The sequence below is a fragment of the Pterocles gutturalis genome, unplaced genomic scaffold (genome assembly GCF_000699245.1).
Source record: "Pterocles gutturalis isolate BGI_N339 unplaced genomic scaffold, ASM69924v1 scaffold41905, whole genome shotgun sequence".
Lineage (NCBI taxonomy): Eukaryota > Metazoa > Chordata > Aves > Pterocliformes > Pteroclidae > Pterocles > Pterocles gutturalis.
This window is the reverse complement of record NW_010144783.1, coordinates 209-12,545: the sequence shown is the minus strand read 5'-3', so window position 1 is coordinate 12,545 and position 12,337 is coordinate 209. Positions and strand designations below refer to the sequence as shown.

Here is a 12,337-nt window from a genome sequence, read left to right as displayed (position 1 = left end):
CTTCTCAGAGTTTAATTTTAAATTCTGTAGGCTGCACAGAGGTAGAGACCCCTGAGGATTTGAAGAGTGCCTTCAAGATAGTGTCAGGGTCCACCTCAGCTGGAGGATTTGAGGATGTACTTGTACTTGACCGGCGTGGTTCCCCTTCTTTCTTCACTGAAGGGGTATCACTCAGTCGGCTGGAGGATTAAAAAAAAAAGCAGTATTTAACATCTCATAATGAAATAAAATTTAACACTGTACCTGCATTTACTGTTCTTAATCTTGCCCCTTCCCAATATTAGAGATAAAGGTTTTTAATATGTTTTCCTCACAAGAAATCTTCCTCATCTCAGACTTGTTTTGAACCTCAGGGCTGGGAACACTATGGAGTCAAGCTATATTGCACTCAGCTCATAGAGCATCATAGAGAGAAAGAGGAGAATATTCATGGGACAACAATTCACCAGCAGTCTTCCTCACTTCAGGTTCTCCTCAAAACATGACTTGGAAATGTGTTTGGTTCTTCCCCCCACCCAAAGGACACTTACAGCAATATAGGCTGGTCTGAGGTGATGATATTCCCATTCATATGAAGATTACATTTCATTGGTTGACCTAAACAAAAACACAATTAAAAAGTCCTTCTATCAGAATTGTGGTAATTCATCACATCAGTGCAAGCAATAGAGTTCCACGTGCTGGGAAAACATAAGAAAGAACAGCTGATACATCTCGTTGCAAAATCACAGCAACGGAAGAGCCACTGAAACATTCAGTACAATAGGAAGAATCACACTGATTAAGAAATTACATATAGGTACAAAATCCTTAGCAGAGACACAAGAGAATCTCTCATTCTCAGCTGTCTGCTCCTCATCTGAATTTGTAACATGTCACTCATCTAGAGAAAGAAAAAGCAACTATTTCCAGCTAAAAATTAGCAACTTCAGCCTGTAACAACATTGCAGGTAGATCCAGATTAACAACTGCATTGTTCAAAGTTTATGGAGAACCTTATACTGTCTTACAAGTCCGATTCAAAATGTCTCTGACTACGCCTTGAGACTTTTGCAAATATTAGTTTCACTTGTACTTCACAAACAGCTATTCTGTAAGCACATAAAGGCTTCCTAAAGACTGTCTAGCTCCTGGCACTGGATTAGAAACAGAAGACATTTAATCTGGAAATTAGACCACTGGAGTCACCAGGACCCTGCCTCTAAATTTGAGTATTCTCCTTCTAGGAAAATGTTATTTTGAGTATCACTTAAAATAGCATATATTCAGCCAGTTACATAGGAGCGTATTACATTGTCTAGCTCTTGAACTGATTTTCTGGCATTTCCTCTCTCGTGGTAGCATACGAGCATCCGCAATGCTTTTAAACTCTCCACTGAGGTGGAGAAGTCTTTATTGATTTATCCAGCCTAAATGCAACTCTGGCCTCAAACTTACCATCTAAGCACCTGTTGTTGTATTTCTTATATGCTGTGATAGCATCTTCTTTCTTCACAAATACTACCTCAGCAACTCCAGGGTGCACCAGCCGGGCTCGCTTCAGAGCGCCGCACACACAGAATAATTCCTGAGAGCAGATAGTCATAACCACAGTCACAACAAAGACACTGAGTGAGAAAGGCTGAGTTTCCTAATTGTACCACCTCTCCTGCTTAGTAAACAGAGAGCAGAATTTTGCCACTTGCCTTACTGTGTTTGATATGGTATGAGTACTTGGCATTAGTAATACAGGTTGCACAAAGCTCCATACTGCTATCCAACACAAGCAGAAAAGTTCAAAGCCAGTACTCCATACTGTTTGTCACACATGAAGACCAGGCTCATTCTCAGCCTGCTGAGAATGGAAATGCCCAGGTAATTTGGATGGGGGCATAAGTCTGAGAAGAACATCAAGCATCATCTGGCATGACTTCTTCTAAATGATGCCAGGTACCTCAGTTCACCCTAGAAATGGGATTTTTGTCCCAATCATCTTAAGCACACACTTTTTAAAAAGAAGTGAATAAAAACCAAACAAAAAACCCCAGGAATTCAAAGTTTTGCAAGGAAAGTAAACCCACATCATACCCCTCTTCACTGCACTCCCCATAGATCAAGTAATTTATCCAAAGAGGTAGGATAAGGGAAGGAAGCTTCACTCATCCATGGTTTGGCACTAAGCAACACTCACAACAATGTCTTCCTCTGTGACGCGAGGATGCAGATTGTTCACGGTCATCTTTGTGCCTTCCAAAGGACTGAACGCCAGCTGGCAACACAAACAAATGCATCATATAAAAAAAGGTCAGAAATGCAACAGGCAAGACAGCACAGCAGAAGAATTAAGAAAAAAGTCACCAAAGGGATGATTGGGAAAGTCTGTACGCACACACACACATAAAGGAGACAGCTACAGCTAGTAAAGGGAAGTATCAATGCTTAACAAAGCCCAGCATATCTGATGGTGAAAAGGAACCCCTTTTCCACGCTGACTTCTCTCTGAAGTAAGTTTTCTTTTTCATTCCCAAGTATAACAGTACTATCATCCACATACATACACACACAGTACTCTCTGGTCATGCCTACACTTTTAAGCACGTGTCTCTGCTGCACTCTGCACCAGCCAGCAAACCCCAGAAGAGGGCTCCAGCCTGCCAAAAGCACGTTGAACTCAACATGCCTGGGAACAAACACCTGGTGGGTTACCTAACATCAGGCAGTTTGGCAAAGCAATTCCAGACAGGTTGTCTACAAATTGTCTGAAAGATCTTATGTAGACATCAAGAAGCAAGAATCCTGTTTTCCTCTTTGCTAACAGGAGCACACAGAAGACAACATAAGTAGTAGTGTTAAAACACCATTCCTAGGGACATGGAAGCCACCAAGGAGGGTCCAAACAACAACTGCCACCTCCCTGTAAGATGGATTCCTCCAGCACCATGTGCTCCCATGCCAGATAGAAGAGAGAAGCAAGTTGCACTGAGAATTCCCAGTCTCTTAATAAACACTCAAGAAACCGTTGTTTAGACAGGTTTCAGATTCTTGGGACATGGGTTGCAGTTATCAGAACAAGCTTGTTGGAGTCACAGGAACAATAGTGGAAGGCAGGCAGAAATGAGCTGCTTACATAACTGATGAACAGCAAGTTTCACAGACTTCTATGAAGAGCATCTCCCACTTCCCTGAACTCACCTCAACAGGTGCTGGTTCTTTTGGAGGCTCCTCCTTTGTCACTAAAGTCCGGGACATGTTTGTCAAGGCCTTTGTCCGCATAGGAGAGGGAGGCGCAGGTGGAGCTGTGTACGTATCATTCTGGACCACTTTAGTCAGGGGAACAGTCTTGGACAGAGAGAATTTATTGCCACTCAGCCCAGTCTACAGGAAGACATAATAAGCTATCTCTGAGAATTGCAGGCTACAAAAGTCACCACGCTTTTTCAAGCGCCAACAGCAGGAGAGCATTACTAGCATTCACTAAGAACTGCTTGTCCTTCCTGGTGTCACTACAGTGCTGAAGACTTTTAGCTTTGAAGCAAAAATGAACTGAAGTTTCTGGGCATATTTTATCCCAGAAGAGTACTTTTTAGTTTCATACTCTTCTTAAATTAATTTTACAAGTGCAATTTGAATTTGAAAAGCTCATTTTCCAAAAGGAAGAGGAAAATCCAAAGATTTTCAAGTACTTTACACAGGTTACACGAAAGATTGCTCATTAAGATTGAGCTGCCTTAGTAAAAACAGCAATGCTTCTTCAGAAACACCAAGTCAGGGCACACAAAGACATGGAGCATAACCCTTCTAGTTAGAACTACCCGAGTTAAAAGCCAGACTAAAAATTGTGCTTGGTAGCTGCTGTGAACACTGGAGATAACACATTTACTCCTGAAAAAAAACAAACAAACAAACCATAAGGCTGTTTAAGGACCACAAATGGCCAGGAGCTCTATTCTGAATATGCATATGAGAAAAAAGCATGGGATAATTATTGCACTAGACTCTGTGTGATAGTAAAATGCTTTCTCAGAACCACTGAACCTATGTCCAACCCCATGTCTGAAACAGTGCTAGCTTCAAACACACATCAGGTTGACTCAGGGCCTTATCCAGTTAAATTATAAGTATCTGAGAAAGCCTCTCTGGGTCCCTGTGCCAGAGGCTGACCAATATCCTCAGAATTGCACAACATCCTCCCCCTCTCCCCACCTAATTAGAATTTCTTCTGCTACAACACATTTGTTGGTTCACTCCCAAAAAGGACCTGGGTTTTGCCCACAACCACGACCATGTAGTGAAAGAGTGGACAGATCTCACTTCAGCCTTCTCTTCTCAGCCTTAAAGAGACACCGCTCTCTCACCCTCTCCTCACACACTGTGCACTTCAGCCCGCTGACAATCCTGTTGTACTTGTTCCAGTCTGTCAGTATCTTGTATCACAGAACCCCAAAATAGGCACAGTACTCCAGGTGCATTCTCAAAAAGCCAGATGGGAATAATTATCTTCCTTGATTTGCTGGCTATGATCTTACCAATACACAATCTACGGTTGGCTTTCATTGCTGCAAGGATGCACTGCTAACTCATTCTTACTGTATCACCCAGAAGATACTCCAGGCTCCTTCCTACAAGGCCATTTTTCTAGCCAGTCAGTTCTCAGCTTAAGCTGCAGAGGGTTATCCCACCATCCCAAGAGCTGGACCTCGCATTTGTCTGGGTTGAAATTCCATGTTCTCCAGAGCACCAGTACTCCCCAACAAGCTGCTAACTAAAATTTTGCATGGCAAGGTATTTCCTGCTTCGATGTTCAGTCTCTAGAAGCAGCAGAAAGCTTTCCTTGCTTGCCTGCTCAAATAATAATGAGATAGGCTCAAAGCACTTTCCCAACAAGAAGAAAGTCAAGAGCTAACATGCAGCAACCTGCCGGCAAGGGAAAAAGCACACATTCTGTCTGCAAAAGGCCTATAAAACCACAGTCAGCCTAAAAGGGACTCTGTCCGAAAAAACAACACTAGAAGCATTGGCACAAAGGGAAGGGTGAAATGAAGAGTAAAGGTTTCAGGAGAAAGCATTGTTTACATACTTTAAAAGAATATAAGCCCTGTAAAGCCGCAGCCTGTGTGTCCACCCAATGTGAGCATGGCATGGCGGGGACTGTTCAGATAACCCCTTACCGCGTTGTGCAGGAAACTGTTTGTGGTGGTGATTTTCATCTGTTTGCTAGTAAGGGGAGAGACACTTTCATCATCATCTTCCACCTCATACAGACCCTGAAGAAAAGTAAGGTAACAGTTTATAAACAGGTAGATTTCATCTAGACATCATTTCCAAAAATAAGTAGTTCTTCCCACCTTTAGCCTTCTTCAGTTAATGAACATGACTACAGTGAACTCTACTCCTGTGCTTGCAGCTTGGGGACACAGAGCTGAAGGTACACAAGTCCATTTCAAGATGACAGTGTAAAAACTATCAAACTTCTTTTTCAGAAATGCCACAGTAAAGCTATTTCCCTAGATGTACTCCTTTGACCTCATTAGGACCAAAGAAACCACACTAATGGAAAAAAGCCCCAGTGCCTCACTTTTTAGCACCCTGCCACCTTTAAAGTCAAAGTCTGTGAATATGATTTTTTAATTAGTTTTTTTTTAAATGAATCAGATGCCTCCCAAATACATCTGAATCAAATTCTTTTGAATAGCCTGCTTTCCTCAGCACAGCACATATCCATTTAGCACTAGAAAACACTGCACTAGGAGATTTACTGAATGAATACTTAATATCCCAGTTCAACTTAATGCTCATAGCCCTGCCTTAAAATACTGAGGCTAACCCAAATATTTTTTAATGGACTCTAAATAATGTCAAGAAGAAGTCTATACACATATGACACTGCCCAGAACATAAGTAGTCACAACTCAAAACAGCTTCCCATTAATTCAGTACAAAGGTGAAGTAAAATAGAGGAATCAGCAACGAGAGTTCGCACAATATGTGGGTTGTCATAGTCAGCAAGATTCTGGTTTACAAACAGGAAAGCTGTTCCAGTTGCAGAAATGTTAAAGGAAAAAAAAACAAAAAAAAAGGATGGTAGAACAAAGAATTGTGCAGGAAAGAACTGGGAAAAATGCTAGCCATCAGGACAATGAACTTGAGTTTAAGACAAAGTGAAACAGATTCAAGGCTTATAGTGATGAGGTCAGACTAATGAAGACACTTCCTTAAGTGACAGCATCTGAAACAGGTGAGGGCAGCAGGTCAGTGCAGAGACAACATACACAAATAGCTAAAGTTACCATAATAGAGGCCAAAAAAATCCCCAGGATACGATATCGTGAATGTCAGTTTTCCAATATTTCATGTAATACTTCATATATACACACAAAATAAAGTCAGTCATAAGAAGTGTAATTCCTCTTTGAAAGCATCCAAGGTGGTAAGGTGGCTGGGGACTTTGACAAAGGCCTTTAAAATTATTCCCAGAAGAGACAGCACAAATTCTAGGGTCTTCCTCAAAGTTTGCTTCATAAGAGATATGGCAATTTTGATAGTACATCAGAATACCAGTTAACATCATTCACTATCAAGTTTCCAGCAGGGACCCACATCTGGGATTTCACAGGAAGGTTACTCCCTCTCCCACCTCACTGTAGAACATTTGACCATGTACAACCACATCCATTCTCTGAAGAGGCTGGCAGGATGGTGAATCAAAACAACCAACAACTTGATCTGATGTGGTGTCACTGAGAAATTTACAGAAAGACATCAGAGCTAAAGGTAACAGTCTCTAGAAAAGAAACATTAGCACATACAGATAAAAACTGGGAACAACTATTTCACATTCATATAATACACAAGGAATCAAGATCAATTAGACTAAATGAAAACTTCAATTACAATTAAAGTATCTTAATCACATGAAAATAGGGAGCTAAGCTTCTATAGAATTTCCAAACACTCCTCCTTTCTTTCCTACTTGAAGCCTCCTTTGCACCTGCCAATGTTTATGGACACCTTCCTTCCCCTCAGAAGGTAACAAAGAGCACAGAGTAGACACACACCTGTTTGTGTGTGTTGTTGTTCACCACATTGATCCTCGTTCCTGCTGGATGAGAGTGTCCAGGAACTGGAGCCTTCTGCTGCAGTTAGAGGGAAAGAACCAAAGCATTAAAACACTACAGCCCACCAGATTCCCATTTCAGAAGATTGGAATTGTTAGTTGATATCCTGAGACCACTACATGAAGCTCACTCTCCTGCTCTGGAAGCATATTACCATAATGTGTTATCAGATAATGTCTATGTTTCCTGTAATATGTTCAATATGAGATAGCTTCACTTAATCGAAGAAATTAAAGCCTAAGGTCACACAGAGAAACTGATTCAAATTACTTTTAGTCCAAGATCAGTGGGAAGGGGACTTAACTCCAGCCCTGACTAGATCTACGTTTCTGCCAATATAAAACCATGAATGGGTTAAATCAATATGTAAGCTTCTCTTCTTTGATGCTACAGGGAACCAAAGATACCTATTTCCATCAAACTCAACGAGCTGGGACACAACACAGCTTAGTTGAGTTGCATTTCAAATGAGAAGTATGTCCTGTCACACTAGAGCTGGAATAAGCTGCAGTGGAACAAAATGATGCATGGGGTACTGTAGCTGACCCTTCTGCAGTCTGTCATCCCATAAAACAGGGAAACCACAACAGAAGTAGTCAGGGAACATCACTGTACTAATCAACAACTGAAATCAAGCAGCAACTCTCTCAAAAACACCCTTTTGGTTTTTGCAAAAGCTGGAAACTGTCCATTACAGAAAAGAATGTGTCTTCTTACAAAAATACTCCATATAGGCAGTAAGATCTTCAGATTTGCATTTTCTCTAGACTGTAACTTACACCACAGCCCCCTCATGTTTCAATTTGCTAATCAATTTGGAAACAAAGGTACCTGCCCTCCAGAAACACCAGCAGAGCTATGGAAATTCTTTGGGTTGCAAAGACTTCTTTCTTTTCTTCATAAGAACCGAGACCACATTAGAGCTGTGTGCTGCATCTCAGATCAAGATACTTTACTTTGATTCTGCTTCCACATTTGGTAAGAGAAGAGGGCCGTGGGCAATTTGGAATTTTGGTATAAATCATTTAAAAAATGATTAGATAATGGCTCATGTGCATGGTTTTGTCTACAATCTTAATTACCATTATATCCTACAATATTTTTCCTTGCAATATGTTGTCTAAGAAACAGGAAAGTACTGTAGGTCTAACCAAGTCATACAAAAAAAACCGCAAACAGGTCATAGCAAATTACTGCTGTACCAAGTCTCTGGAAACTATTTTAAGTCCTAGAAACTTTGCAGAAAATGTTCAACTCCTAATGGCTGATGGTGGTGATCTGGCTTAGAAGGGACAGCATGAGTATTAACTACCCCAACTAACTAAAGACTGCTGAACAGACTGCTCTGTTGCTCTGACATTAGTCCTTCTTACTGCCGTAAGAATCCTCTCTCTTTCTTAGGTCAGCCTGGCAGTAAACCTGCAGAGTAATGGGAAATTTCCTAGGCTAACTGACTGAAGAAATAAGCTTGATGCTCTTGAGCAAAACCCACATCTGAACAGAAAGCAGGCTTTCAAACTGACGAGAACAAGAGATTTTCTGGGTACATGTAAGCACACTGTTGATCTTTGGGAGAAGGAAAATTAAAGAGATAGGCTAGGAACATCAGTTACATGCTTGTAGAGGTGAGGAACAAAATCACTCCTCAAACGATAATCCTGATGGTCTGCAAACTTGTCTTCTAACTCTACTCACTGTACTGAAAACACACACAGTTCAAGAGCAGTTGTTTCTCAGAGAGGTTTGCTAAGAATCAAGTTACTGTGCACATAGCAAAGTAAAATTAGAAAACTGACAAAAGAAATTGGCAGGTTAGGGTGATCAACTGATTATACTGCAATTGGAATAAATCTTGAGCCTCACTAGGAACAAACAATGTAATCAGCCAACTCCCTGGAAGCCAGGGCTTTCCTGAAAACCAGACAGGTAGAAATAGAGTAATTGTGGGAGAAGGGCTCATTAAGTTTTAGAACTTCTTAAAGATAAACATAGCTGTATATTCTAAACTGTTATCCCACCACCAGGATAAACGTGTCACCTAGACAGGGTAATCTACTACATCAGACTTGCAAAGAGAGGTGGTATAAAAATTACAAAAAACCCATACATTTTCTTTGTATTGAGGTAGGAAAGAAGCTACTTAACCACTCAGAATAACTACTTTAATGCTGACAGGAGAGCTGCTTTAGTCCTTATCAGGCCCAAAATTCAAATGAAAATTTAAACAAAAGCTGGGATTCTACAAAAAGCCCCACACAGCTGCAAAGACACCCAAAAGGCTCCGAACCCTGCCCTACAGGCTGGACTGAACTGTATCACCATTGCTTCTATGGTAAACGTGAGCATATTCATGTATCATCCCTTCTACCAGCTTGCTGCAGAATAACTGAAGGCCTCACAGGCGGCTTGCTCAACCTACTTGGATAGTTTTGGTGATTTTCATGGCTGGATTTACTGTCCCCATTGTTGGGCTGATAGCAGCTGGAGTGCTCCTTTTTAAGCTGATCTTCTCTCTAGCATCCACCACTTTGGTCACCTTTTCAGCAGCAACACTTTGCTGCTTACGGGAATTCAACATCTCCCGAGCATCCTGTACCTTCCCTTTGATTTTGAACCGAGCGTCCTTTTGAACCAGTTTTTCACGAGCATCTTTAACCCCCAGTTTGTGTCGGGCATCAGTGAGTCCTATCTTCTGTCGGGCATCAAACGTCCGCTGGAAGCTGACAGCTGGTGATGATCTGTTTAGAAGATTTTGCTGGACCCCAATGCGAGATCTTACACCTCCAAATACTGGCCTTGTGTTAAGCCTGTGGGGGAAAAAAAAGTTTCAGACATTATAAGATGGCCACAGTATCAATAAAAGTATTTGTGTTGCTGCAAACAAAAGGTCATTATTACTGCACAGAACTCCACTCGGGTTAGATGCCCAAATACAACAGTAGAGCTCCTAAGCTGTTTTATGCTGGATTTTACTTTCTACGTAAATAGCTAAGGAACTGATTTCCAAAATCCACCCTTAAGCTCACATTTACAAATTTAAGTAACTGGTCTGACTTCAGCTGTGCTAAGTACATACTACATTTAAACAAAATTCATCACCAACTTAGGTACTTTGGAGAAACCTTTGAAGAGGAGCAGAAACAGACATTCTAGCTTTAGGACTGAGCAGATCTGCTAAAGCATCTTTTGTAATACAATAATATGTCCTGTTACAAAGGAAAACACGGAACTACACCAGATTTCAAGAATTCTGGACAGCAAGTTCAGGCTTGTGGGAGTGTAGGAGGTTTGGACTTTAGGATGTACAAGCACCAGTACAAATCTCAGTTCAAAGCCACCAGTTTCAAAGTTTATTTAACTGCCAGCAAGAATACTGATCAGTCAAATAACTTTTTAACATCACTGCCTCTTCTCTAATCTGCTAAAAGAACTGCTGCACTCAATGGCCCTTACTTTTCAAGCACATCTTCATCACAATACTGAGCACAGAAAGCTAACAGCACACAGAAAGGACAGCATTCGTGCCTGTACACCAACTATTACTAAGAAGCAGCCCATTACGGAGTGAAAGCTGAAACTAGCTTCTCCTTACAGGTCTGATTCATGTCTTCAAAATCTCCCCTAAAAAGGAAACAGCTTGTCTAATTTTTTAATACAGTTCCTTCTTTAAGTATTTTTAAGGTTTTTTTTTTTTTTTGGTTGTTGTTGGGTTTTTCTTTCTTTTTTAAAAGATGACAAAGTGGTAAGAGAAATTTTAAAGTTAAGGTACTGAAAAAATGTTCTTGCTGTCAGCATTTTAAAATCCAAAATAAGCTACAGAGGGCTACAGTGTTCATATGTTTTCTGAAATTTGTTGTCCAGTATTGTAAAGTCTTAAAATATTTACCTAGAATTTGTTGTGATATTCAAAAGGGTAACATTACAAATTCAAATGATGATGCAATTTGAATTCTTCATACAGTTTTATATCAGTATTTTCTGATCTAACCCTACAATCTTAACATTATTTACAGTCATGTATTGTCAGTGGAGAGATCTGTAAAAAAATGAAATGAAAGGCTAACCCTCCAGTACTGTCTCTTTCATTCTTGTGTCCAGACAACTGGAGAGCTACGACTGGGGTCCCATTTTGTTACCTAGCTAAGAATGGCTGCTCTTTCAAACAGCCAAAACACATTAGCCAGAAGAAATAGGAGTATTATTAAGACTAGGAGTATTATTACTTAATTAAGAGTTATTATTGGAGGACTAACAGTACCCATAAAGCAACAGTCACAGAACAAGGCTTCCCTTGCAACTTAAAAAATATTTGGTTTAGCAACATTGAAAGCATTCAGTTAGAGTCCTGTAGAAGTGCTTGATGAGTGGTTCTTTTTAATGGACATAAAAGAAGTCAAAGTAAAACCAGAAATATATGTATCAGCATTTAAGCCAGACTTAGTTAAAACTGTTAATGACACAGACTAATGAAATCACTTAGGAAACTCTGTACTGAATATTACACCATCTCTGAAGACTTGTGTTTATCCTAATAAGCAACACTCTTCTGTACAGAACTGCTTACTCTGTAATAGCACTAGCTATTTAGGCATTTTGTGCCACAGCACCTGAAATACAAGGGAATCTCAAACACCTAATTCATTTTCAATTACTCCAAGTTCTGGTCTGAATATTTTGTGGATTAGTATATTTTATAGGTGAAGATTTTTCTGTTATTTCATCTAGACTACTGAACAACGATATAATGATTTAAGTTTATTCAGTTTATCCAGCCTTCACAAAGTCATTAGCTACTTCAGAAATCTTATAAAGTGAGCTAAACATGACAAACAAGAGAAATGCAAGACATGAAAATCCTTACAGTGCTGCAGAGGGATTATTGTTCAGCAAATAAAAGCAGGAAGAATTCCTGGAAGAAATGAGAGTTAAGAAGGGATTTGAAAAAGGAGGTGCCTGGCATATTAAGCAGCATAAGACTATTCCAAATACGCAGGATAACATGAATGAAAGTGCAAAGCCAAGGCTTTGTCTAGACTAGGATTTAAATATGTGTTTGAATGTTTTGATAGTACATGCTAGCAGAGAACTTTCAAAATACTGCTCTAGACATATAAGTGTAGACAGAGTTAAAACCCAAGATTCCCCAATGACCATTAAACAAAAAAAGATAACACAGATGGGGAGAAATCCCTCCACAAGATAATCAGAAGCACCAAGAGACTACAGCAAAAGGGGAAGATTAA

At 40.2% G+C, this 12,337-nt stretch overlaps 1 protein-coding gene across 1 annotated transcript; it reads right to left on the bottom strand.

The window, feature by feature from the left end:
• Positions 1-4: 4 nt before the first annotated feature.
• POLDIP3 (polymerase (DNA-directed), delta interacting protein 3) lies at positions 5-9,901 on the bottom strand (the record flags this gene model as incomplete). The annotated part of the gene is made up of 8 exons (XM_010085202.1): positions 5-179; positions 531-597; positions 1,438-1,567; positions 2,171-2,248; positions 3,172-3,354; positions 5,148-5,243; positions 7,035-7,112; positions 9,514-9,901. Coding segments are annotated over 8 exons (1,195 nt in total), but the record flags the coding sequence as incomplete, so codon positions are not given.
• Positions 9,902-12,337: the final 2,436 nt, after the last annotated feature.